We start from the raw sequence: 27833 nt of genomic DNA, 5'->3' as shown, positions 1-27833 counted from the left end.
ACTGGAAAAATAGGGTTGTTTTTTTTTTAAAAAGCGTGAGTCCTTGTTGCTGATTGCTTGTTTCTTGTGGTCCCTTGTGAAAGTTTACTCACTGAAAACCTTGCTTCTGTCATGCTTTTGGAATGCAGTTTTACACAGATGTTTCTGTATTTGGATACTGCAGTGTTCATTTGACTAACCTCGGTTTCACAACAGGACTGATGGTCGACGCTGGTCTTTGGCTTCTCTCCCTTCTTCTGGCTATGGTACAAATACACCAAGCTCAACTGTTTCTGTAAGTATCCACTTCCCTGTGCTGATAGATTTCTATCACATGTCACATCTTCTCAAATGTAGCTTGCTTCTTGTAGGAGAGGGATATAGGCTTTGCTACTGGTGATAGACTTTGAATTAATATGGGATACAGAACTGTTTCACTTGACTGAAATAGAAAACTTTAGGCAGTCTGTGCTTTGCTTAGAGATGTTTTCTGCAACCTTCAGATCTGTTGAGGCAGTAGAGGGGAGAAATACTGCCTTATTTTTATCCATGTGGTAGTTAGGTATTTAAGTCTTAAATGAGGCTGCCTTGATAACGAAGAAAGAGAAACCACTCTGTTTCATCCTAGGTTAGACTGCTGTCTAAAGGTGGGATGAATCACACATTTGCCTGTCTTTTCTCTTTGGCAGTAGTGAGATGTTAGTGCATGGTAATAGGGTAGATATTTAGTATTTTAGATTACTATAATTAGAAGAATCCTTTGGGATACATAAGAGGATAAATGTATGTCTAACTTGTTAATTTTTGACTGTTAGAACAATCTTTTTGATGTCATCTCCTATCAGCCCCCAATCATGCGTGTACCAGCTGACTTGCACCATGGCAGTGTGTGAGATCCTGCTTCAGTACGTAGGAGTGGGAGAAGTATGAATCTGTACTTTAGCACATCTCACACACCTCTGTACTGGAGAGGAAGTACTGGGTCTTGCTACACCCTGGAACTAAGCTGTCTGTTGGGATAGTCACACCTGAGAGACCGAGGAGATAGAGCTGTGGAAGAAGCTTGCTTTGGAAAGAGCAAATAGTTGGCATGTTGACACGTTTACATCTTCTGCAGTAGCGGTTGGTCCTTATACATCCAGCTATGACCCTTCAAAAATTGTTTCGTATCTTTAGCCTTGTTTTGTACTCTTAGAGTTGTATCATTAACAAAACCACCATTTTATGCATGATGCGTATTATGGGACACCTTGGATCTAATATTTTAACAAAATGTTTCTTTTACACTCTTAAGTAAACTTTCTCTTCCCCGGGTGCATTCTCTTTCTGTTGTGTGGTAGTTTTGTTCCACATCCTGTGCACTGATGAAACATAACCCTTTCATGTTATGATCAATTATTAGTTTATTTTTGCCTGCAGAGGCTTTTGGAAAGTCCAGTCTTCAAACGATGTTCAGGGATTTCATGTATCTTAAGAACTGTTCTTCTGCAGCACTGATTTTTGACCTCTGCTATCCTTTATGTGTAGATCTTACTTTTGCCAAGTAAATTGCTTGGTTTTACATTAATTCCCTAACCACTTCTCTTAGTGCATGTTTGTACACCTCTTGCTGGAACGGGTTCAAATATGCTGTGCTCTTCACTTAAAATATATTGATGTAAAGGAGGTTATGTCAGATAATAAGTAATTGCCATAGCAACCCCATCATTGTTATAAGAAGCAGGTTTGTGCTAGAAAGGAAAAGCTGTCAAACATATCAAAGCACTGTTTTAATTTTCAGCCCCTACTAATACGCTTTGTCTTTGACAACTTTCCCACTTAGGTTTACCGGAGAAGACGTTTAATATCATAAGTCCAACTGTTAACCTAGCACTGCCAAGTCCATCTCCTGACTGGAGCACATCAGATAGATATTAAAATAGGTGTTTTCCCGAACATTAAGCAAACAGCTTCTGACTTGTGTAAGGAAGCCTGTTTTTTTAAAAAAAAAGTTTTAATTTTGCTGAAGAAACCATCAGTAGAGAAATCATGCCATATATTTCTTCTGGTTAGTTGTCCCCAAGAATCCTCTACTGCTAATAAGCCATGTGAAGGCACTGAGACAAGCTGCAAATTTTAAATCTAGCCATTCTTTCTTTGCTTCTTCATCAAGATGCTTTCAACTTTCTTTACCCACTGGACAATGTACATAAATCAGAAAATGAAAACTTGTGTGAAAAGTGTGCTCATGTAATTGATTTCATGTACTTTTTCAGAATCTCAGCCAGCTTGCATGGTGCAACCTCTTCCACATTCTTAAAAATTCTTCACATACAATAACCTAAGTGTATGTAGAGAAACGCACCCTTCTCAGTGCTGTGTAAGTAAGATTCACACCCAGATATATATCAACTGGTGATGTGTAAAAACTATTTGTGGTCTCAGTAGAGCACAACTTTGATCTTCACAAGCAACTGAAAGGCAAGGCAGGGTCAGAAAGGTCTGTGGTAATCACAGTTATGCTCAGGTGAGTGTAGCTCACCACTTCTTGTTACCTTGGTTGTTTCTTTCTAACAGTGAAAGTGAAGAGATTAATGGAATTACCGATCTAATAAAAGCTCATGGGCTTCGGAGTGGTATAAGTTCCACATATGCCAGTTCTCACAACAAAGTTGAAATTAAATGACAAAACCTCCTGCTACCATTATTCAATTGAAAAGAAACACCTGGTGTGTCGTATTCTAGTGAAGTTGGATCAGAACTTAATAGTTATGAGATGCAGTTGAGGTGGCTTTGTGTCTTCTAGGAGAGTAAGCCTATAAAAATGATTGAGAGAAAACTCAGCTGCATATTTTTGCTCGTAGATTGTATTTTTGGAAGCTTATTTGGATGAGGAAATAAGGACGTGAGGAAAGAGATCTGCAGTTATGTTAGCAGGTATTGGCTGCAAGTTTGCTTTTCTCTGTTGGAAGAAGAACTTGCATTGCTATGATGCACTTTTGTGCATATTAAAATACATTAAAACTAACATGATTTTTGGACTGTATGTCAGAGAATGCCAGGAGACCTTCTGTTTAAAAAAGGATTTTTCTTTGAGGATTTGGGTTCATACAGAGATCAGAGTTCAGATCTCCAAGAAAACACTCTGTGCGAGTTGAGAGTAGGTAGCAAAAGCAGGATTCTCATTTTAATCCTGTTGGATCTAGAGTCTGTGATACCTTATATGAGGGAAAGTATTATATGGGTTATTGTCCTCCTGATCTTACCAGAGTCTCTTGAGGCCAAAGCAGTAAAAATTGGTTTTATGGGAGTAGACACCTGTGAAGGTTTGTACTGGGGAAATGCTGTGCTAGAGTATCTTACCTCTTAAGGAGTGTGGCAGTAGGAAAAACGCCGCAAGGTTAACTTCAACTAGCTGCCATAGTGTGAGATAAGAAAGAACTTACCTATGCTGTGTGCTGAATTATGCATGGTAATGTGCTACAGCTGAAATCCATAAATGAGTTACTGTGACTCAACAGGTTGCTACCTATCATTTACATTCTTGTGGTGCATGCTGCTTAGCCTGCAGCAAAGTGAGGCAGGGCAGTCTTGCAAACTTTAACTTTTTCTCGTACGTAGACCAGTTTGTGCAGGTGAACCTTTCTCAGCACTGGGGCTGCTTCTTCTTTGCTTTTGAGAGATGACTTCATAAGATAGAGCATGATAGGTAATCTCTTTTTGAGTTCCTAGGAATTTGGATGTATTCAGCCTTTACCACACAAGTTGCCAGGAAATTAGGAGGAGCGTCTAGTTTCTGTGCTTACTGTATACTACCTGCAGACCGCAACGATGTAGGAAACCTTACTGATACCCCTCACTGGAAAAGATATAGCAAAGAAGCTCTTAGTGTGTTGGCCTCCAATAAAAGAGTGGTCAGGCAGGATCCTTTTATGTCCTATCTGAAAACATGGATAAGAACCATCATGTTCTTATATATCTTGTCTAATCTTATGTGGATGTGAAGATTGACATTCTCATGTCAAACTGGTTTTCTTGAAAAAGCCTGCTGAAGACTGAACTGCTCCAGAAAGACATAAAAATTTTTTGACTCACCTCATCCACAGGTAAAATAAAGGGAATGTCTGCATGGTATCAAGCAGCTGTGTGCAGTCATACAAGGTTATTTGTGAACAAGCTGTCTTGGAAACTAGTTTCCATACCAGAAGCAGTAGAGCATTTCTCTGTCTACGCTTGTCAGTCCAGATTAGCAGGGCCGGTTGTTAATGCATTGAACTATATGTGTTCTTTCCATGTACGTGAAACCCAGGCTCAGGGAAGTAATTCTAGACTTCTTCCTCCATACATTGGTGCGCCTCAGATAGCTAGCCAAGCTACATAAGATGGAGAAATGTGAGAGTATGATCATCGGCACTGCTTTATACAGAGTGGCTTTATACATGCAGTTTTACAAGGCTTGCTATTATGGTAGCACTTCCAGTTTCAAATCTGTCTGTATCTTTCAATTTTATACTAAGTGCATGGTTTCAGTGTAATCCCTTTCACTTTTGTCAGCCATAGAACCTGTCTTGAGAAATGTATTAAGTTACCTAACTTCACTTTCAATATACAAGGCTTTGTAAGAAAATAGCATATGATTTTTTTCCATCAGGAATTTAGATTATATTTAGTTTTATTTTTAAAAGCTTCAGTGTCTTAAATATCCTTAATGAAGGACCTTCACTAGGTAGGTTTACAATTTGTGTTGTGGCACTAAGTTGCACTCTAGAGTTACCATACTTAAACTTTCCTACTCAACTAATTTTCCTTAGACCCTGTTTTAACTATTCTTATGTATTGCTATGCATTATTGACATTTGGTCTCACTTTGCCTTAGAGGAAATTTGAACTTTTGAAATTATCTTCTAGGCCTGAAGTAGGCTTTTTTTTTTTTATACTGTCCTCGGTTCAGCAAGGATAGAGTTAATTTTCTTTCTAATAGCTGGTGTAATGCTGTGCTTGGGAGTTAGGATGAGAGCAATGTTGATAACACTCCTGTGGTTTTAGTTGTTGCCAAGCAGTAAAGGACTTTGCAGCGTCTCACACTTCCCTGCTGATGCCTTGGAAAGCCAGAATCAAAACTCAGTAGCCTTGGTGACTATTAAGCAGGTATCATTTACTGCAGCGCTGGGCACACAGGGGATCGCTCCACCGAATGTGTGCCCCCATTAAAGCCAAATGTCTCATATTTATACAGATTAACTATACACTTTCATTATAATTTCTAGGAAAAGGCAGAGTTATGCAAATCATTTCTAAGAAGTCATTTATATTAATTCCCCACAGATAGAGCATGCTCAGTGACACCCAGGGGTCCCTCGGTGTTCCTCCTTGCTCTTCGCGTACACTTGCCACATCTCCTCTCCATGCAGCTCCCAACACCTGCACCAACTAGTTAGTTTTTCGCTGAAAACAAGATATACGCTGTCTCTTAGTTGATCACTAGTCTCATTATTTATGATTCCCCTACCTTCTCCTTCCTCTAGTTTGAAGGCTGTTACACTGTTGTGGTTATGTTTTGTAGCCGCTTTCATGAAACAGCTTATGTGATTACAGCCAAATTCTGCTAAAATCCAAAACTAATCTATTCCTAAAAACAAGACAAAATCTTCCTTATCTTCAAGGCACTTACTATTGCATTGTTATAGTTAAGTTTTGCAGCTGCTTGTGAGAGCAGCTTACACAGTTACAGCTTTCTCTTAAACTAATCTATTCTTAAAACCATGAAAATTCTTATATTAAAATTATATTAATTGTCTCTTAAGCTACACCTATATCAATCTATTCAGCATGAGTACATTTCATTGAATCACTGCTAATGAGAAGATGGGTGGGAGCACCCAGGAAGCTGGGAGGGGATGCAGCCTGGACAAGTGGCCCAAATTATTAAATTGAGGCTAATTGCTTTCTTCTTCGAATTGTGTGTCGGGCATGGGAAACTGTAACTATAATTTTTAAATTAAATGGCTTTATTCATGAGCACTGAATATGGTCTTGAAAATGTGTTTCACTCTGATAGAAGCTTGTGTTCTGTTCTGTTCTTGTAGTCATCCTGCTCATCCCAAGAGAAGCTACACCAGTTACCATACCAACCGACACCTGATGAACTACATTTTTTGTCTAAACATTTCTGTACCACTGAGAGCATTGCCAGTGATAACAGGTGCAGGACCACTGCAATGCGCCCTCGGTCCCGAAGTCTCAGGTGAGTTTGTCTATCTGGAAATAAGGGTTGGAGCTAAATTCACATGTTCTGGAACATCATGTTTTTATACATTGAGGGCATTTTCTGTTTTTGAAGTTGAAGTATAACACAAAAAGCATGCATCTGAAGCTGAATTGCAAATAATCCTTTTAAATTCTTCCTCCTGGGTTTGATCATGTCTGTCTTAAGTAGTCAACATTCTACAGTAGGTCTTAACAAAGACAGCTAAGCTGCATGAACTGTCTCCATGAGCCAGTCATTGTTCTCACACTAGCACTGATGTCTTCCAAAGTTAAAACTGTTCACAAAATACAGTATTTGCAAAACTCACTCAAATTGTATTTTTATCTTAGGACTATCTGGGGAAAAAAGTGATAAAGAACAAATGGGCGGGTGAGGAGTGGGGGGTATGCATTTTTTTATTTTCTTTAAAGATGAACTTCAGTTTCTTGTTTCCCAAAGAATAAAAGCTCTGCATTTCATTTACAGTCACCATTTGTTTAACGTGTGTTTTATCCAAGACAGTTATAAACTGTTTGAGTAGTTCAGTTTTGGGAAACAAAAATGAATATTATTGATAAATTTTCAAGAACAGAGCACTGGCATAGACCTACCCAAAGAGCTTGGGGGTGGTCTCCTTCTCTGGAGACATTCAGAACCTGTCTGGATGAGATCCTGTGCAACCTGCTCTAGGTGATCCTGCTGTAGCAGGGATTTGGACTTCCAACCCCCACTGTAACTGGAAAGAAAAAAAAGGAAGTATTCTAGTTCTAATTGTATTTATCCTTTCAAAAGCTTAAAAATAGTTTGAAATATACAGACTTTAAGGATTGATTTTTTTTTAGTACAATATACTTTAACTTTGCTTTTTGATTATTTTAAAATCGATATAGGCTTGTGACGATCGTAGCTGCTACTTACGTGAATCTGCACAATGATTCCTAAGGAAAAAAATCTCGTTTATTTACAGATTGAAATTATACTTATTGCCACTTCCTTATTTTTTTTTTCTTTAACATTTTTTAAATAAGTCCTCCATTTGATCTCATGTAATATGAACAAATGCTCCAGAACACAAAAGCCAAGTGTTTTCAGTAAGGGGATAATGCTGCAGAAGTGTTGTGATTAAAACATATACCTACCTTCTCTTCAGTGGATTTGCCTGTGGCTGTTCACATCAGACTGTCCATGTTACGGACCCACCCTTGTGATATCTTGGAACAGGTTTTAGTGGTGATTTAGAAAGCCAAAAGCCAGTTCTTCTGTTCATGTAAGAAACCTCTGTACACGTTATGATAAAGTCACTCCTGTACAACAGCATCCCCTTTGTGTTTTTTTTTCCTCATACTCTGCATCTTTTAGACCAGACTGACTGGGACAGTGTCACCAACCCAGGAAAATGAGGTGGACAATTTTCATTGGGATTTATAATGGACAGTGAGGCTCATGGTAGCAAAAATCAGTCTTATAGGTTAGCCAAGGCCATGGATACGTCTTATGGATTGTTTACTTGCAAGTCTCATGCTTTTCTTACAGGCACAGTGTCTCACCATTGATGGACCTCATACATATGGCATCATTTATAGGAAGTTGCTGCTTTTATCTGCTGGTCAGATTGAAAATAGATGGGTTTGATTATTTTTTTTATGATCTGCTAAAAAAAAAAAGGGTTAAAAAAGGCTCTCCTTGTTCACTTGCAGCTAACAGAGTTCTTGGTCAGGTTTTGTATGTAACCTTCAAAGGGGCAGGTATAGCTGTGTAGTAACAGTTGAATATATCTCCGTTGCCCTTTTGTGGAAAAGGTGGTGTTCATAAGTGTTGCAATATTGCATGGATCCTGGAGTGTTGTCAGAAAATAACATGGCTAGCTGCTGGATGTCAAGTACATAAAATTACCTGTGGGGCCTGATCAGAAATAGCAGAAAGGAACGAAGTGTGGCACTGGTGAGAAAAGGTACCTTTCCAGTGAAGCCTGTGTTGACTCTCTTTGTTATGAGTATGCTTTACAAAAAATATAGTAACTAATTGTTGTTCATGCTGAGACAAGTTTAAAGGGGTAATTCACTTTGTTTGCAGCCCTGGACGTTCTCCGGCCTGCTGTGACAATGAAATAATTATGATGAACCATGTCTACAAAGAAAGATTCCCAAAGGTAATGAATTATATTTAAGATACCCAGTCTCTAAATTGATAGGCTACATAGATTTTAAGTAAGTGGTGTTTTTGTAATGGGAACTAATGATCCAACCCCATGATGGCTTTCATAAAGCATCACAGAGCTCTTCTTACGAAGATAAAATCACAATAAGGAAAATCCCTGCTGAGAACTGGACATTGCTGTGGCCAAGCTGCTGAACTGTTTTTGCAATGGATCATGCTGATAATATTTTCTGCTGATTGGATGATAATGTATTCTGCTGATTGGGAACTGATAGTACATTTGATTTCAATAGGTGGCGTATATTGAAACCAAAAATAGTTTTGAAGTCTTGAGCAGATTATTAACCTGCAAATTCCTCCTGTTTCACACACACTCATAATGTATTTACTTTAATTGTGAAGATCACTGTACAGTTGTGTGTGTTTGATGATGATGATGATGCATGTTGTTGTCATGTCCAGAGGTCTGAGGCACAAGTAAGTTCTTGGGTGCAGTGTGTAGCTTGGTGTACTGGGCTCTCAGTTGCTCCAGAGATTTTGATAACACCTGGAAAATGAAAGGAGGTAAAGCTGATACTGCCAAAAAAGCGTCCAAAAAAAGAAATTTCTAAATAGAAATATGGAGAGATTTGTCAAGATTTGCAGAGTGATTGAGCAGGAATCTGAAGTTTAGAACCACCCACTCATTTCAGTGTTTGAGATGTGAACTAAGGTGTGTAGAATTACATTTTAATAATAAAAATATCCTTAAGGGATTTTTTTTTAAGCATGTGCAGTTGTGATAGAACCAGGTAGTTGGTTCTCCAAAAAACACAGCTAGCATCCTGCAGACACATCTGTCAGGACCTGCAAGTCTGTAGTGCTTTTCATCAGTCCATGGTCATTCAGACTCTGCCCAGGGAAACATTTTTGTGGCATAACCTGTATGAAAGGAAGGAAGATACTCTGGTCTGCAGGTTTAGCAGAACAAAGTAGACTCCTGTGAGTTATCTTTTTTGTTTGTTTTTTTGTTATTTGACTTGAAGTTTCAGTCATGGCTGTTCTCTTAGTCCTTTTTAGTGATGATCACAAGGTTAGTGCACAGTTGATGACCAGAGGCAGGCAAAGGGGAGGGTCTGCCTAGTAGAACAGTAAGGCTGTTGCTTTTCTGGACTGGTGATGTGGGAAAACTGTCACTTTAACTTTCTGTTCTTGCTTTTTTGCTTCAATTATTTCACTCAACTTCTTAGGCCATACTGAAATGTTGCAGAAGGAGAAATAAGCTTTGAGGCTGTTAAATTTCATGTACAGCTGATTTAATGTATCATGTATGAATTTGTCTGTAGGCCACAGCTCAGATGGAAGAGAGACTTCGGGACATTATAACAAATCACTCCTCAGACAACGTCCTTCCCCTGGCAGATGGAGTGCTCAGTTTTACCCACCATCAGATCACAGAACTGGCTCGAGATTGTTTGGATAAATCCCGCCAGGGTCTCATTACATCACGATACTTCCTTGAATTGCAGCAGAAATTAGACAAATTGCTACAGGAGGTATGAGCCATTAGGCTGCTGCTACATTTGCTTGAAAAATTGTTTAAATCTGTTTGCTTGAGAATTGTTGTTTTGAAATAATCATGACTGTTCACTCAAGTAATTGTTAAAAGTGGTGTTCATAGCAATTTTAGTCTATATAATAACCACTACAAAGACCATAAAGCATCCTTGTGTACTAGTCCGGAATGTATGGGATGTAAAGATCACAGAAACAGCATTTTGTCATGCAGTGCAAGTTACAAACTGCTTACAGAAGTGTGTGCATAAGCCCTAAATGAGAAGGCTTGCAATTCCATTTAATGTGGATAAATGAGGAAACATACGCACTTTCCACTTTATCAGCCCTACTAATTGCCTGCTGTGTTGAGAAAGCAGACAGCATCCCTTAGCTTTCCATTAGCTATAAATTAGTTAATTATTTAAATATTTATAATATTCCTTTCATAATTAAAACTCTTTCTTAACAGAAAGAATGTAATTTCCAAAAGTGTTGAAACTTTCATAGAATCATCAGCTAAATGAACTAAGAAGAATTTGGAACTTGAAAAAATGAGTGTGGTCTAAGTCACTGCAGTTTATGAATGTATCAGTTTTAAAACAATGAGTACAGCATGCAACATACTCATTTGTGTGGGATTTGATGGTGTATTGTGAGCCAGTTAGTGTGACAGACTAGCAGATTTGATGTTGACTTGAGATTATACAACTGATATGTAAGATACCCTGTCTGTCTTTTCTCCTGCTTTGTTTTGAATGCAGGAGCAGTTGGTTTTGGTTGATATCCTTCCCCTCACCCCCACCATCCCCAGCTTTTTTGTTAACTTCTATTCAGTAAATAGGTTTTCTACAACTACTGTGTTTTGAACTTTTCATAAACAAATACAAAATTTAAGGCATCAGTGGTTGTTTTTTTTTTCTGGATTATTGAAACACTATTTTTTATACAGAGAAAACACATAGAACTCGCTTACTAGTCAAAAGGAAGTTTGAACTAGTGACCTTGTTGTGAAATGCTCACATTTTTATGATGCCAAAGTGCAGAAAGAGTTGGCCAGTTGATGGTAGATATCTGACTATGAGTTATGTTATGCTAGTGATAATGTCAAAATACAAGGAAGCATGTCTAAGCTAAGATTCACTGAACCACTGTTAAAAGTTAATCACTGTTAAGAATATATCCCTTAAAATGGCCTCACAGTAAGTGGCGTTTAGAGTACATGTTCACTCATTTGCTTAACATCACCCCTTAAAACCCACTAAAAAGAATACTCCACTAAGTTATTCTCTAACCTGCTTATAAAGTGGTGCATTAATAAAAACACCACTCTTTTGTCATGTCCTGTGATGCTAATTCTTCATTATGTAAAAATTTCCTGTTTTGCAAAAACACAGTAACTTAAAATAGACTTAACTTTTGTGTCAATTGTGTAGTGCCTGTTAATAGCATATAAAGACAGTGAGAAAATTCCTCTTTGCACAGCTCTGCTGTGGGCACTCAGTTGTGCTTTGGACGTGGGATTTATTTGTTGTCAATTCCCAGCTGCGACATTCAGTAGAAAGCTGCATCTCCTCCTGCTGCTTGGCTTGTTGCCACCACTTTGCGTAGCCAGGGAAAAGACTCCTTGAGGTTTGAGCAGCTTGGTGCAACCAAGATTTTTATAATTCTAAGGTCAAGTGGACCTGAATGCTTTCCTGCTTTATCCCTTTTAAAGATAACATATAGAGTCTTGTTCACATGTGAACCTGAATGTTCACAAAACCAAGCTTGGGTACTTTAAATTTTGTGGGTGGTTAAAGTAGGCAGGTGGTTTTTTTGGATTTGATTGCTAGTGTGCAGAACAGCAATGCTTCTGTTCTTCCAATACCTATTGCAGAGTGCAAGATAGTATTTGTACCTTCTCCCCCCACCCCACTTGAAGTATTACAGATTAATTCTTAGGTATTTGGTGTTTTTTAAAGCTGTAGTGCTTATATTAAAATCAATACATAGCTTTGTATTTTCAGGGACTTTTATAACTTCAAAAAATAGGAAGTAGTTGTCCTTATTAATCACCTTTTAAATGTGCATTTCTTAATTTTCTTTGTGGCTTTAAATAAGCAAGAGATTTTAAAAAACGTAAATCTATCATTTTTGCTGTTCAGAACAAAGAAATACTTTGATATTTGAGTGAAGGGCTATTCATATATTTTAATCAGAAGGAGAATGATACGGTTTCTTTGCATTCATTAGCATCCTTAAATTATGTAATTTGTTCTTGGAGGGGAACATTTGAAAGAAATTTGAAATGCAGATCAGTCCATTGTGTAAATGTTATAAACTGTTCTGGAAGGTTTTTTCTGCATGTATTCTTTTGTAGTAGTCATACACACAAACTTGGTAAACTTTGTAGAACTCAAGTTTTCATTGTCTTCCTTTCTGCAAGTACATTTATGCAGACACTTTTTGCAAGGATAGTTCTATATGTGTCCATTGTCATTGTAGTACGACATGATCTTAGGAAAAATCAGTATCAATTTGGCATGGATGTTGCTTATGATATTTTATATTCCTTAGGCCAGTTTTCAATTAAACCTAAAATTATTAACAAAATCAGATATAACTGTACATGTAGAGAGATGTATGCTGTGTTAAAAGGTCCCTTTTGCAAAACTGATGATGACTAAAAAACCAAACCAACTTCCACAGTATTAAGTAGAGTGGGTTTTTTATAGCTATTATGTGCATTTTAGACACCTCTGTTTTCCTGTTACAGTGTTAGAAATGTACAAATGGAATTATTTCAATTCGAAATTACTGTGTTGCTCAAATTCTTGTTATTTCTGCTGGTGTCTTGAAATTGACATGTTGCTTGTCTCAAATACATCTTCAGTCCCTCAAAGGTGTCCCAAATATCATACATACTTTCCCAAGTAGTGCATCAAATGCAGTTTGTTTGGTTACCACCTTTTTTTATCTTTCAGGCTCAAGAGCGATCAGAGAGTGAAGAAATGGCATTTATTAAACAGCTTGTCCGAAAAATCCTGATAGTTACCGCTCGCCCTGCTCGCTTACTGGAATGCCTGGTAAGGGTGTGCTTACTGTAGGCTTTTCACTTGCTGGTGTAGGAAGACTTGTGGCTTTAGTATTCAGGGTCTTTTATATTCATTTTATGATACCTATGGAACAGTGGGGTAGGGCTTCATTCTTGGTGGCATCCTTTCTGCTTTCATTTCAGGAACACGGGACTGGCCAGGACCTCCTGCAGTTGTTTCATGCTCCCTGCTGTTGCAAATACTATGTTATAGAATCTTTTTCATCAACTGAGAAGGCTCCAGTCAGAAACCAGATCGGTTTTTCTGGGGTTTTGTTAGACATTGTTATTCCTTAGGAAGACTGCTCCGGAATTGTAATTGCTTGGTGGTTTTCCTGTTGTTGTTCTTAAAGGTTTCATGATTTTGTTTCACTTGACAGCTGCCAGAGCGGTAAGCAGCTTGCAGTCAGCTGTGCAGTATAGGATCTTGGGGGGAACATCAGCAGAGGGAATAGGGTGTCTGGATATACAGTCAGAGTTATCTCGGGACCACAAGGAGTTAACTTATGCATGAGCGTAGTATTGATGTTGCCAGCCTGGGCTAGCTTGTGCAGGGCCATGTGGGTGTGTTTCTGCTTTGCCTGCCCATGCTGTGGGAGCTGGGATGGCTCAGGTGCGGGAAGTCGCTCCTACGCACAGAGCCAATGTGCTTCAGCCGTTCAGGGGAACTAATAAAACCTCGTAGAACACAGTGTACTCAGGAGGATGGCATAGACACCCAAATACCATGTAAGAGCCCATCTGAGTCCAACAGGCCTGGCAGGCAGCCCGAGCTGACTTTGTTGAGCCACTGTGCTTGCCAATACCAGGATCACAGTCTTGATGCCGCATACGACTATTTGAGGCTGGCAAAGCTTGTGTGGGAGCCACTAACCTGCTGCTAGACTCAAGTCATGCCTGAAAGTGTTGAAACTGCATTTGCATGGCACTGAATCTCAGCTAGTAAGTCTTTCCAACCTGATCTTGGCTCTGTGCTGTGTCTCTTCATCTGTGACACAGTTAATCCACAACATGGCTTGTCCAGCCATGGGCATTTTGAGAGCTGCCTCTGTTTTTGTTTGGAAACACTGTGTCAGTGCTCCCAGTTCCAATTTGTTCATGATTTGCAGTTCAGAAGGAATCTAAAATAAGGTATATGTTCTGAATCAGCATGAAAGAGATGTTTGAAAAAAAATTTCCAAATAAATAAAGGCAGGCTTTAGAGCAGAGGATACCTTACCATGCCTTGCTTCTGGCATTGAATACAAATTTGCATTACTTCTGAACTTGAAATGCTCATTCCGTATCTAGTGTGATCTTCCCTGCTGCATTTCTAGGGCTCATAAAATCTTTCTCCACCTCTTCACCCAATTTGTCATGCAATGCCTTGTTTTTCATCTGGTCTGTGTCCTTCTCTATCATTACACATGCAAAAATTTCCTTAAATGCATCCTGTGGGCTGATGGACCAAGGCTTCTTTATGATGCTTTGTCCTGCCTTTCCATGTTCACTGGCTCTTTTCCACCCTGGCCCCAACATCATTGCTTTTCTTCAGCTTTTTACTTCAGGTTTTCTCCTGGTGACCTATCTGCCCATCAGTTCATTTTCCCTAAATGCTAAGTTTTCTATCTTGTGTAGTCCAAATCTCCACTGACTTAGTTCCCAGTTTCTGCCCCCTGGAATTTTATCCTAGGCTATTTGCTCAGCCTTATCATACTTCAGGCAGAGCTGCAGTGCATCCTGTATCCCTCCTTTTGCTGGACCTCCTGATGTGAGTGGAAGGACATCTCCACAGGCCAGGAGATGTCTGTGTCTCTTAGTTGAGACTTTGAGAAGAGCAATTGCAGAGAAAGCCAGCAGAGCTTCCTTGAAGTGTTATTACTTTAAGGTATTTAAGCTGCAGTGTAGCAACACTCTGCACAGTAGGTTTCTACAGAGACATTGAACAAATGCAGGTATACTGTCACAAAACATTTCTCATGTAAGGTGTTAAGCCTAGTTCATAAATGCCACTGAAATAATGTAATCTTACAGAAAAAAAAATACTGCTGTTTTTCCATAGTGTCCCTCTGGAAACTTTTGAATAATAATGGCTGATATTTTAGAATGTTATATGACATAGTAGGTATGGAAAACTTCAGCCTCGGTAAAGGAGTTCATAGTGTCATGGGAAATAAATCCAGGGATTTTTTATGAGAAGTTGCAGATACCATGAGTGATGCTGCCAGTTTTCTTATGGTGATCTTGGCTCAGGTATTCATGGTATGTGAATTTCTATTTTTACTCACTTGATAATTGTATGAATAAAGCTTTTGCAGTTTCATCATAGTCAGTAGAAAAGAGCTGCTGACTAATACTGAAAGATTTTTCTCCATTTGTGCATGGAAAATGATACAGAGTTGGAAGTAAAGATCAGAAAACAACTTTGCTGTTTCTGATTATTTGGACGGGTGCACATATGATTAAAAGGATCTGTTTTAAAATTACCTTGACTTACAGCTTCTCCTCCTCTTGCTAGTATGTCTGCCACTGTAGAAGGTAAAGAAATGATGATGATTTCATGACGAAGGTAGATAGGAAGACTTGGCACATGCCAAGGCATGTAAGACGTACTGCTGGAGACAGCATGTCAGATGAGTAGACTAAGGTTAAAACCTCATGTAATGCTTTTTTACTCTTAATTCAGAGCTTCAGGCAGTTCTGGAGCAACCTGAGACTTTGAGCTAAATAAGAGTTTGGCAGTTCATGGTTTTATGGTAAATCCCTTGGAGTAGGCTGGAGATGATGCAAATTATTTCACAACAAAGGAAGAACCAAGATCGTTTCAACGAAACTAAAACTTCCAAAGAAATTTCATTTCAGATGCACTGCAACTCCTCCTGGTAGCTGCAGCAGTTTGGAGGCTTCCAAGTGAAAAACAATACCTAATTTCTCAAGCTGTGCTCCAGTTTGGGGCATTCAGTTCCCAAATCCTGGGTAGCCTGAGGAGGCAGGACATAAGCCTTGTGACCTAGTACACAGACTGAAGCCCTGTGCAGTTATGTCAGGCGACGAAATGGCCATCAGGGAAGCTAACCAGCTCAGCAGTCTGCCCAACTTCCACACGTGTTTCAGACAGCTGACTTGCTGCAGCAACAAGTCTGCTTGTGCATGTGTCACGGCTGGCTCTCGCTCTATTAAGCATTGCACCTGATGTGGGATGCGGTTGGCACAAGCATCTTGAAGAATGCCATTGCTATGCAAGAGAGGTTTTGGTATGAATTCATACTGGCAGATAAAGTCTATTTAAAAAAAAAGAAACCCACCACCTAATAACGTTACTCATTTCAATGCTTTCCTGTTTTTACCATCTATGAAGGTAGTAAAATAAATGTATTTCCAAGGGACTTGAATAGGCAGGGTTTTGCATTTCTGTTTGTTTTGTTGCTCTTTGAGGCTTGCCTTTTAGACATAGTATAAGTGGTAGTCGTACTATAGTTGGTTGCCAAAGGAGGATGTTCCCTTTCTAGATTTGGGACAACATAGTTCAAATGTTTTCAGCAGCTTAGGACTTTGGCTTAATTCTAAAGTTAGTGATTTACTTAACTGTACTTTCTATAAAACAAAACACTTAAGAATTTCATTTAGAAGTAAAGTGGAGAACAAGTTTACAGCTGCTTTACTTCAGTAGTGAGTTTTTATATGTAAGTGGCTTCAGGGAAATAGTCTTTTGTTTGTGGAATCTGGTTATGGGTCATTTCACTCTGAATATTATGAGAAGTTTTAAGGGCAAAGACCTTAATCTTTTTTAAAAGTAGTGCTCTGATATAATGGCATGAAATTTGGTTGTTTACATCTTGTTGCATTGCATAAGAATAGTAATACTACTAGTAACAGAATAAAGAAGTATTGTTTTTAATAAGGGAAATGTCAATTGTTTGCAGTAGAAGCAGCAAAGGAATTTCTTATGTTTGGCTTTAAGACTTCAGTTTCTACAAGGAGAATGATGGTGATTGTTTTTCCTCTAGGAATTTGATCCTGAAGAGTTTTATTATCTATTGGAAGCAGCCGAAGGCCATGCTAAAGAGGGGCAAGGCATTAAAACAGACATCCCCAGATACATCATTAGCCAGCTGGGCTTAAATAAAGATCCCCTGGAAGGTAAGTGCATCTTTCTGGTAATCTGTAATTTATGTGTCTATGTTGAAGACTTTCATAGACAGAACTAGGATTCCAAGGGAGGTATTCATTTGCCTGATCTTTCTTCTAAGGACAGTGATAGGAAAAGTAAAATGAATTCTGTCTCCTAAGCAGGCTGTCTTTTCTTCCATCCTGAGAGCAGATGCTTTTGTTGGTGGGAAACAGAAATTGGTTCATTGCGTCAGTGCTAATCCTGCTACTCGGGAGAAATGGGCAGAAGTATGGTGATGGAAAATGTCTGCTTTACTGCCATTTAGCTTGTCTTCTGTGTTATGCTCCAGGAGCACAGGATCTCCTGGAGAAGACTTGGTAATACAAAGTAATGGGAAAAAAAGACGATAAACTTTCTTTTTTTGATCAGTTCTCCTGATGCAAGATCACATTTCTTTGAAGGGTAATATTTGTGTGTTAGAAGAAAACTCCTTTTTTGTTCAACAGCTTGTGAAGTTCAGCACTGCCAGCTGTTGTCAGGAATTTGGTTAGATCTAATTCAATTAGATTGGATATTATTATAGATTGTGTTTGTGTTCTGTTAATTTAAGGAAATCAAGCTTATTATTAGTCCACTTCCTGTCATCACAGGATAACGTCCTCATCTGAATTTAGAGATTTTTTTTTTGTCTGAGATACAGTTTAAGGCAGCTTAGACACTTTTTTGCTTGGTTTTGTGATGCAGCAAGGATGCTAGACAGGTTGGGAAAATAAACATAAATATTGTTTTCCATATGCTACTGGAAAAGATCAAGAAATAACCGGATTTTCTGCAAGATAAAGTGGTGTCTGCTGGATTTGGAGACCTATTGGTTTGGCTTAGACTGGTCATTCATAAATACTTCTCAGTTCAAGTATGCAAGGTTTAATTTGGAGTTTGTGTTAAAGGTTTAGTATTTTTGATGCTGGTTCTTCCACTCGAACTTTATCTTACTGACTGACTTGCTGACCACTTGGATAAAAATGTTCCTCAGCTTGACACTACCTAAGTTTAATGATGTATTTGAATTCTTTTAAACAATTTATTGAGAGAGAGGTCTAGAGACAAATACTACATGCAAATAAGGACAGTGCTTTCTCACAATAAATGTTTTTCTTATGTGAGTGTACTTCATCTAGGACACATGATTACATTTCATAAACTGAATATTAATGAACATAGCATAAACACTGAAGCATTCCAGGATAATTGAAATGTGGTTATTGAAATGTTTTTTCTGAGGGGGAAAAGTGTTCTATGTGGTTTGTCAGTAAATACTGAGAACTGTGATGTATGGATTACTGATCTCTGGCTCAGTTGGAGATTTGGGTTAAATTGAATTTTAAAGGTTAATGTGTGATCAAGTAATTCAGGACACCTGATCTGTATTAATACTTTCCTGCCTCCCTACAAAAGTGATGTTTTTAAGCCATATAAGTTGCAGTGCAATGATTTACTAATTTGGGTTAAATTGATGCGTCTGTAGATGTGGATGTTTCATAAGGAAAAACAGAAGAATGACACGATAGGTTTATGCCCTGGAATTAATCATTTACAAAGGGAATAATTGGAAACAGTGTATTCATTTCTACTGAAAATAAAACCTGATTATCAACATCCGAAGAGAGTATTTCTTGTATCCAAAAATAAAAACTTTTTAAAAAATATTTAGTAGCAGAACCACCAAGTCTTTAAAAGCAAAATGAATCTCAGTAACAGCTCTTATCCTGAAACACAGAATTGTATTTTCAACTGAGCTGTTAAATTGCACGCAATGATCAAAAATGCTCATGCCCTGTATTCTGATTCCTCTGCAGAGAAAAGCAACCTACTCCTTTAGACCTTTTTCTTCTTACCTCCTTTGTTTGCTGCCATAGCTGTAGTGTCTTTTCTTTGGGTGAAATGATGCGTGCATTACTTGGAGATAATGCTAGATAAATTTATACTATACTGAAAGCAATACCACAACAGATTCATCACTTAACAGAGACTGGTGGCTGCATTTTTGAAGAGTTCCCCAGGGAGACATTTTTCCCCATGGTTTTTAAATTACCATCTTTACCTTTTTGAATCATGAGTCTTCAGAAATGGTTTAAATCAATGAAAGAAAAAGGGCAGATGTTTAATGGTATTTAGATGAGTTTTAAAAATCTCTTCAGGCATTGCAAAATGGTTCCATAGCTCCCTGTTTCGACAGCTGACTCTTGGTTCCATTCCATTACTACCTACTGTTTGCAAATAATATGTGTTTTTCAGATAATGGCTGTTTTGCAAAAGTTCTGTTTAAAAATAGCTCATTTTAATTTGCTATTTATGAAAATAATTTCAGGTGAGAAGGCTGTCAAAGTATATTTTTCTAGCTTGCTTGGTTCTCACCCATACAATAAAGGTTCCATCGAGACCTCTATTATAAAAAAAATGTTCACAAAACTGAGTTTTGCCAGGGAAATCCACTCCAGTTTCCAGTTTTCTTTGTTCTCAGTGGAGCTATTTTTAACTGTTTATTGACTTCATGTGCAGAAGCTCTGGAATGTTTTTGGCTTCTCTAACACTTTGAAGATGTATTTTGTAGTGACTTTTTCTTCTGATTCTTAAACTCTACAAATATGTTTTGGGTAGTGATTACAAGTGATAGTTAATGCTTAAATCTTTAGCTGTTCTAACAGAAAATTACCTCTTTGGTTAATTTGCTCTTAATGATTACAGTAAGTGTTATGCAGAATTTCACTTGTAGTAGCCACTTATTGTATAGAAAAACATCCAGTTTAGATATTTTCTATGTGAATATTCATTATTTTTCATGTTCATTAATGCACCTCCCAAATTTCAGGTGGTCTTGCCTCTGATCCCCAGCACATAATTATGATAAAATATGTGTCTTTGGCTGTGTGGAGTATGTAATTAACTGTCTATATGATTAAAGTAATACTAAGCTTCCCAAGATCTTGTGGTTACCAGCTGTGCTGTTTAGTTTTTAATATCCAAATGAATTCTTAGTTGCTGGGCCCCAGAAGTAGAGGCTTAGGAGCTGTGCAGCATATGCTGACTCTGACCAGGGACAGCCAGGTCAAGTTACAGACTCCCAGAATCTCAGGGGCTGTGATACTTGGGAGTTTTAGCAGGTCAGTTTTAGCTACCTTCCCTTTAATGCTCAGATCACACCCTGGTCTGTCTCTGAATTCCCCTGTCTCAGCAGTGATAACAATATCGCTTTTCACTTCTTAGTGGCTGTTTGAATTCTACAGTGGAAGATTACACAGGCATTGAATAGCAGGTGTTAATTTTTTTGTGTGTGTTTGGAGGTACCCTAGAAGTTACTTGGCAAGTACCACAGATCGGACAGCATGTTTATTAAGAATTCCAGAAAAGTGTCACTTCTCAGGTTTTCTGCGCTTTGTTTGGTTTTGTATTTGCTGTAGTTTAAAATGGAGCTTCTAATCTTTGTTTCCAGAAATAGCTCAGCTAGCTAGCTGTGACAGTGGGACAGCAGAGAACCTTGAAGTGGATGAATCAGTAAATGTAAGTTTTCCTGTTATGTTGCTCCTTTTGCTGAATCTGAGCAATGAAGTATAATTGTGTTTCTTCCAGCCCTGCCCCATTGTATTTTCTCCTGGCATGTGTAAACAGATTGAATCTATCAGAGGTGAATCCTTAAGATTAACACCATGGTGCTCAGCAAACAGAAAACTCACAAAAAATATTAGAACAAAACTTCCTACCTGTTTCCCTGGTTGTTGCAGTATCTTCAGCTTCCATACAGCTAATGCTCACCATGTGGCAATTGCTGTACTACAAAATCTACTACTGCTTCCTTTTTCCTTTTTTAATATATTGATTTTTCTTTTAGAGGGATTTTAAACCAGGAAGAAGTGGTCAAGTTTACAAATAGACTGAATTCAGAAAGCTAGTTTGTAGTCTGCAAGATTATGCATTGTTCTTCTGAATCCATGTTTAAAAATATTTATCTACAGTAACAGGTGTCTCACAGCAATATTTTCAGGTGCTTGGCCAGGTTGAGGAGAAAAAAAAAAAGTTGGAGGAGTTGGTCAAGCTGAATATTATGGGCTTAAAAGATCTCAATTTAAATTCTTGGTTTTTAAAGACAGTTCTTAAACCTTGGATTTCAGTCAACGGAGTAAATCGAGTTGTAACAATTTAGTGCCTATTTTCAGTGCAAGTGCATAGAAAAAGCAAGCGCAGATGCATAGGTGTTTCAGTGGTATGTTCTGGGTACTTAGAGATTTTAGTAGAGTTTAAAGCAGTGGCATGGGGTGTGGGTTAAACTAATACTGATACGCTGCGAAAAAAGACATTATTCTCTGGTACATGTCATATTATCTTGACGTGATTTCTAACTTCATGGCAAAATGCCACCTATAAGGGCTACCAGAATTGTGACATAAAGGTGGTTTCTGCTGCTGCTGCTTTCAGTCACCTACATGTAAAATACTGCATTAGACCTGAGGAGTATCAAGTGGAAGGAAACTGACAAATTGGAGAAAGTATGTAAAGACTCACTCGAGGACTTAAAGTTCTGAAGTGCTTAGGAGACTCTAAGGTGAAAGGTGGCTTAGCAGCAGCTAAGAAGTTGCAGTTGTGAAGAATTTACTTGTGTTGTGCAAATACTGAAGAAATACAGGAAAGATAATGCGGTGTAATAAAGGAACATAGGTAGGGGAGGTGATGAAATCAGTAGAGGAAAACAGAGCGTGAATATTTGGAAACATTTTCTCAAAGCATGGCTGTGGAATACATCCACATGGAAGTGACAAATGTGTAACTTTAAAAGCACAGGACCATTCAGAGTCGTATGCGATTACGAAGAATCCTGTACTGTAAGGCAAGTGGGCTAAACAATTGTTTCTCTCTGTTCCTATGTATTCATTGTATTGACATACTACTACTACTGAATTTTCTTTAGCAAATACATAGTAGAAAAGGTCTGCTTTTAGCTGTAATTACCATACTGCCTGGATAGGGGTCACAGGACTTGGAGGTGTGGAAAACATACTGAAAAGGATCTTGTAGATTTGGAATACTGAATTTGAACTCATTTGGCCTTGTCATTCCCCTGGCTGCACCCAAATTCTAATGAGCATTTTCATCCTCAAGATCAATTAAAAACTCATGCAAGAAAAAAGCCTGTGTAGTGTTTGGGATAATTCAATTTTTGAAAATATCCTGGCATACAAGTAGGTGAAAGTGACCTCTGGAATCGTAGAATTGCTGCATTTTTATTTTCTCTCTTTCACTTTGTGTGTCTCTTCACAGTCTGTCCTAAGTTGTACCACGGTCTATCCTAATAATAGTTCAGAATGTACAAAAGTTGATTTGAGTGAATGAGAGCTCATCTTTATTTTGTTAGTACCGGGCTTTGCTCCCAGAGTCACATGTACTAAACTGGGAAGGCAGTGGCTGAGAATGCCTGGTGGGATTCATGGAATTGCCAGTAACTCCTTTACAAGAGGCCTTCGTGCCATCTGCTGTAACCTGTGTGTGGAGATGAGTGGACAGATCGCTGCATTGTAACCGATACCTTTTTGATGAAAAAGAAGCTTTGCTTCAGGAGTCCCTTTGGTGCTGGCTGGGTGGTTAACTGGCAAGAGCTTCTGGCTAGTTTGTCAAGGGGTGACAGCCTGATGATAGCTGGATTTGTTTGTTTGATGGGTTTTTTCCCTCATTTTCGGAGAAGTCTGATGAACTTTGTTCTTTCTCCTCTTTTACTTTAAAGAGCTCTAATACCTCACTGAAGCTGCAGAGGAAACCTCGTGAAAGTGATTTTGAAACAATTAAACTGATCAGTAATGGAGCTTACGGGTGAGTACAACAGCTCTTTGGCATTTTATTTTTACTCAACTTCCCTTTATTTCATATTGCAGGGGTGCTGATCTGAGGGAGTTTGTTTGCACTGCAGCTTTTCATTCTTTCCTGTTTCGTTGCTAATATTTGAAGTTCACAAGAAAAAACATTTTGGAAAGCCTGCTAGGCAATAATGAATTACTGTGTGGTGCAGTAAATTAAAATACTGAATATTATATCACAAGGATTGTTCAGAAGTAGGCATCTTGTAATGCCAAAGATGAAATATGAATAAATCAAAAGGTGGATTTAAAGCCACCTTTGTAATGCTGGAAACAGCCTGTATTTATGCAAATGAGAAACAAAATAAAACTGCATCTGTAGGGAGACAGGTTGTTAAAAATGAGTGCTTACTTGACCTAAAAATACTGGTGAAGTAGAAACAAATTTCCTTAAGTAGGCCAGCACTGTTCTGTTGCTTTTCTGTGGACACTTTTCTCAAATTTTAACCGGGTAACTTTTAAGGAATTGTGGTTAGCTTGGTTAGTTTCTGGGCAATTGGAAAGTGCACAGCTTACTGCCTAGTGGTGTGAGTCATCTGGAGATATACTAGAAGACCAAGAGAGAATTACATTAGCCTGAGCCTTAAATGAAAATGAAATGTTTTCTGAAAGTACCCTGCAGGTATTGTGTCAATCAGTAGGCAGAAGTCACCTTTTCTGATGAGATACCATCTCTTTACACTCTTGATTGGCTCCTGCTCTACACTGATATGTATCAAGACAGGAACTGTTGGTCTATGTAACCTGCAGGACCAGGAGGAATAGGTTGTCTCAAAAAGAGGGGTTTCAGACTTGAGGTGCGGAGCCCATTGCCAAATGAGACCATGCCACAGCCTGGCAGTGAAGATGGCTGTACTGCTCCTCCAGCACAGACCTCATTACGCTGGCTCTTGTCTGTGTTACCTCTGATTGAGGCGGGAAGCAGCAGTGACCAGATAGGACTGTGCACTCTCCCAAGAGTCCTCAGGCATAAAAGAGGAGGCACCTGCAGTCAATGTGCTGGAGTTTTGCATGCCATTTTAATAGTCTGAGGCTGATGGGCAAAATAATATTCTGACCATATTTAGTTAAAGGTAACCCTAAGCTCTGGGACAGAGGGCATTTATTACTGCCTAGTACTGTTGGTCATGATAGCTTGTGTGGATGCTATTACCTGTGTCCAGACTTGCTTACGTAGCTCATCAAAAAGCCTGCAGGAAATAACATCATTTGCATTAAAGTTATGTAAATATCCAAGTACAACTTCTCAATAGCCAACCCCTCTACACAACTCATTTTTCTTAGAATTTCTCCTTAGGCAAACTCATTATTTAACGTGTACCAGTTTCTCCCACTCTACCCCAAGACTTCAAAAGCCTTTCTTCCAGCAGTTAGCAGTAGCTGCTGCTTCGCTCCCTGACTGCATCCTTTTCTCCTTCCCTTGGTACATGCCTTAGTCCCCTCTATTCCTCCTTTCATCTCCCATCCGAGACAAGGGTGTCTGAGTCACTTGACCTGCCCAGCTTCCCAGCAGTTTTAGGATACTGAAGAATAGGGAGAAAAGGGAGCAGCAACATAAAGACTGCAACCAGCAGCATGAGGTTGGCCACCTAGAGGTTTGGTAGTCCCCTGACTCTTGTTCTGTAGATGTTACAGTCAGAAGGAACCTTGATACCCCATTAAGGAATGTAGACTGAAGACATCTGCCAATTTGAAACTAGAAACAAGTAAGGATTTGAAAAGCTGGAAAAGAAAAGGTAAAGAGCCATGGCTCTTAGGGCATTGTGATTTAGGCATGTAGGATTGGGTTTTTTCCTGATGTTTGTGGCAAGGAAAATCATTGTTTATGGACTGGTTTGGTTTTTGGGGTTTTTTTTAATGCCAGTAATACACAAAACTGGCAGTGTAAATGTCATAAAAATTGATTGAGACCCTGATAAATTTGTGAGGAAGAGGAGAGCTGTTAGTGTGAACAGCTTGGAGTGTATACAGATGCATGGATCACTATTGTCTTTAGCAAAGATTAAAACGGGTAGGCTGGCAGGTTATACTGTGGTACTGTTAGAAGTGGAAATTGCAAAATCTCAACAGATTAGTACAGTGCTACTGCTTCCATCCTTAAGCAAACATTAACGAAGTAGGTCTTGTTGGTTATTCCTTAGAAGAAAAATCAAGAACAAGGAAGAAAACAGAGGTATTGCTGAATACTAATTAATGTAGAGGGAAAGAAAGACATTCAGTGAACTGAGTTACTTCCTCTCCACTACTGTAGGTTGAGGCTTGTGCTAAATTCTCTAGAATATCAATTTTCCCAAACTGTCTTTGTGCTCGAGGAGCTCTACTGTGGTATGTCAGTGTCCTGGTTTCAGCTGGGATAATTTTCTTCCTGCTAGTGGGTATACAGCTGTATTTTGGATTTAGAGTGAGAATCCTATTGATAACATGGTGATGTTTGGTTGTAACTAGTCAAGGATTTGACTTACTTTGTCAATGCTTTTGACATTGCTCTGTATGATATCCTTGTTTCTAAATTGGAGAGACGTGAATTTGATGGACAGACTTCTCACTGGACGAGGAATTGGCTGGAGAGTTGCAAGTGTATATGGTCCTGCATATGGGTCAAGGCAGTCCCAAGCACAACTACAGGCTGGATGGAGAATGGGTTGAGACCAGCCCTGAGAAGGACTTGGAGGTATTTGTGGATGCAGAGCTTAATACAAGCCACAAATGTGCACTTGCCGCCCAGAAAGCCAACTGGGCTTCATCAACAGTAGCGTGGCAAGGGAGGCAATTCCTCCCCTCTACTCTGGTCTTGTGAGACCTCACCTGGAGTGCTGTGTCCAGCTCTGGGGACCCCAGTAGAAGAGAGACATGGAGCTCGTTGGAGCAAGTCCAGAGGAGAACCATGAAAATGATGAGGGCTGAAACACCTCTCTTACGTAGACAGGCTGAGAGAATTTGGCTTGTTCAGCCTGGCAAAGAGAAGAACTTAAAGCAGCCTTCTAGTATCTAAAGGGACCTACAGGAAAGCTGGAGAGGGAGTCTTTCACAATGGCATGGAGTGGATAGGACAAGGGGTACTGGCTTTAAGCTGAAGAAGGGCAGATTTAGGTGAGATGTCAGGAAGAAATTCTTCCCTGTGAGGGTGATGAGGCCCTGGCACAGTTTGGTCAGAGAAACTGTGGCTGCCCCCTCCCTGACAGGGTTCAGGGCCAGCTTGGATGGAGCTTTGGGCAGTCTGGTCTAATAGAGGGTGTCCCTGCCTTTGGCAGGGTGTTGGAGCTAGGGACCTTGAAGGTCTGGTCCCTTCCAACCCAAAATATTCTATGATTTTGCAATTGACTTTTCAGTTTCTGGAACTGTCCTGATGACGAGGAGGCTGGGGGTGCCTAAGACGTTGGTAGGGGACACAGCCAAGGCAGTGGACCTAAACTGGCCAAAAGGATGTTCCATACCATATGGCATCATGTTCCATATATAACTTGGGGGAAACTGAGCAGAGGTTTAAAGCATGGCTGAGGAACTACCTATGCATTGGTGATCTGGCAATGATGAACAATTGTGCTATGCATCACTTCTTTGTGTATTCTGTGATGGTTGTTACTGTCTTCCCTCTCTGTCATATTAAACTGTCGATCTCCACCTGCGAGTTTTACCTTCTTTCCCCACTGCCAAAGAGGGGTGAGCAGACTGCTGTGTGGTTGTTTTAGCTGCCTGTCAGATTAAACCACAGCAGTCAGATAAGTGGGTCTGTAATATTGACAGACCATTTTTTTATCTTTATGATGTGTTGGGTTTTGTGGGGGTTTTTTGTTGGCACCAATACATTTGTGGTTAATTTACTCAAAAGTTACGATCAAGTTTAGAGGGAAACACATCATGATAACCTAAATGGTCTTTAACCCATCTACAAAATAGAGTGTAATAAAGCAGTAATACCTGCTCCATCTGTGAATACAAAATAATAAACTGCCCCATAGGCATTTATTGCAGTTTATTTACAACTATAAGCAGCTGAAATAAAAGTTACTGTTGTTATGCTGCAAGGATTATTTTTTCCCCTTCCGTGTTTTTCCAGGCCATTAGTTTTTTTAAATAACCTAAATATGTGCAAATTCTGCCTGTGCTTTATTGATTTATTCTCAAAAAATATGTCAGTAGGTATGTTTTTGTGCTCTCCTTATTAAAGATGCAGTATGCTATTATAATATTTTATTTTCATTCTATAATGGAGGGTTTAATTCTGAACTAGTTTAAAAAAAACCCCATACATTCTGCTGTCTTTGATTTGGCTGTGGTATTTTTGCCTTCATTAGTGAAATGGAAAGCTTTGACTTCTTGACAGGGTAATTGTTGGTCTTGGCATGCTGCAGCAGAGATTTGTCAGATATGTTAAACTTGATGAGTTTAAATACAAACTATTGGTTTTGTGAAGGTTTGAGTAAATATCTTAGGAGTTCTCTGCTTTTAATTGATTGGGTAAACTCATTTGTATTGCAATTAAATGACTGTATAGTAGATGAGGTGTATCAGGCTTTTGGGAATGGCTAGGAATATACAAGAAGTTAAACAAGCTGTGAATCAGTAAACATGTAGGATGCTGTCCAAGTCACTAATTGTTTCACAAGCTGTCTACAGTGACTTCTGTCAGCCAGCAAAAACTTTCCATACTTCCCAAATTTTAAACTTTTACTGCCATCACAGCAACACTTTTTCCATATCCCAGCTTGTGAGGGGTAGCAGGTAGCAATAGTCCATCTCTTCCAGTTGACATCAGCCTGGTTACCTGAACCAGCTCAACCAAGTTAGGTTTACATTGGATTTCAGGGAAGTGAGTGATACATTAGTGAAGAGTAACTGAACTAATATAAGTATATCTGCTTAAAGCAAATA

At 39.0% G+C, this 27833-nt stretch overlaps 1 protein-coding gene across 1 annotated transcript in view; it reads left to right on the top strand.

The window, feature by feature from the left end:
- Window positions 1-27833, top strand: part of MAST4 (microtubule associated serine/threonine kinase family member 4) — a gene marked incomplete at its 5' end in the record, with an annotated part of 274408 nt that overhangs the window by 216388 nt on the left and 30187 nt on the right. The window contains 8 exons of the mRNA XM_084278039.1: window positions 196-274; window positions 6045-6202; window positions 8279-8354; window positions 9688-9897; window positions 12862-12963; window positions 16958-17090; window positions 20552-20619; window positions 22832-22917. Coding sequence (XP_084134165.1) covers window positions 196-274; window positions 6045-6202; window positions 8279-8354; window positions 9688-9897; window positions 12862-12963; window positions 16958-17090; window positions 20552-20619; window positions 22832-22917 — 912 coding nt within the window. The remainder of the gene's footprint in view (window positions 1-195; window positions 275-6044; window positions 6203-8278; window positions 8355-9687; window positions 9898-12861; window positions 12964-16957; window positions 17091-20551; window positions 20620-22831; window positions 22918-27833) is intronic.

This window comes from Gallinula chloropus (assembly GCF_964237585.1).
Source record: "Gallinula chloropus genome assembly, chromosome: Z".
Lineage (NCBI taxonomy): Eukaryota > Metazoa > Chordata > Aves > Gruiformes > Rallidae > Gallinula > Gallinula chloropus.
This window is presented reverse-complemented; position numbering and strand designations above follow the sequence as displayed.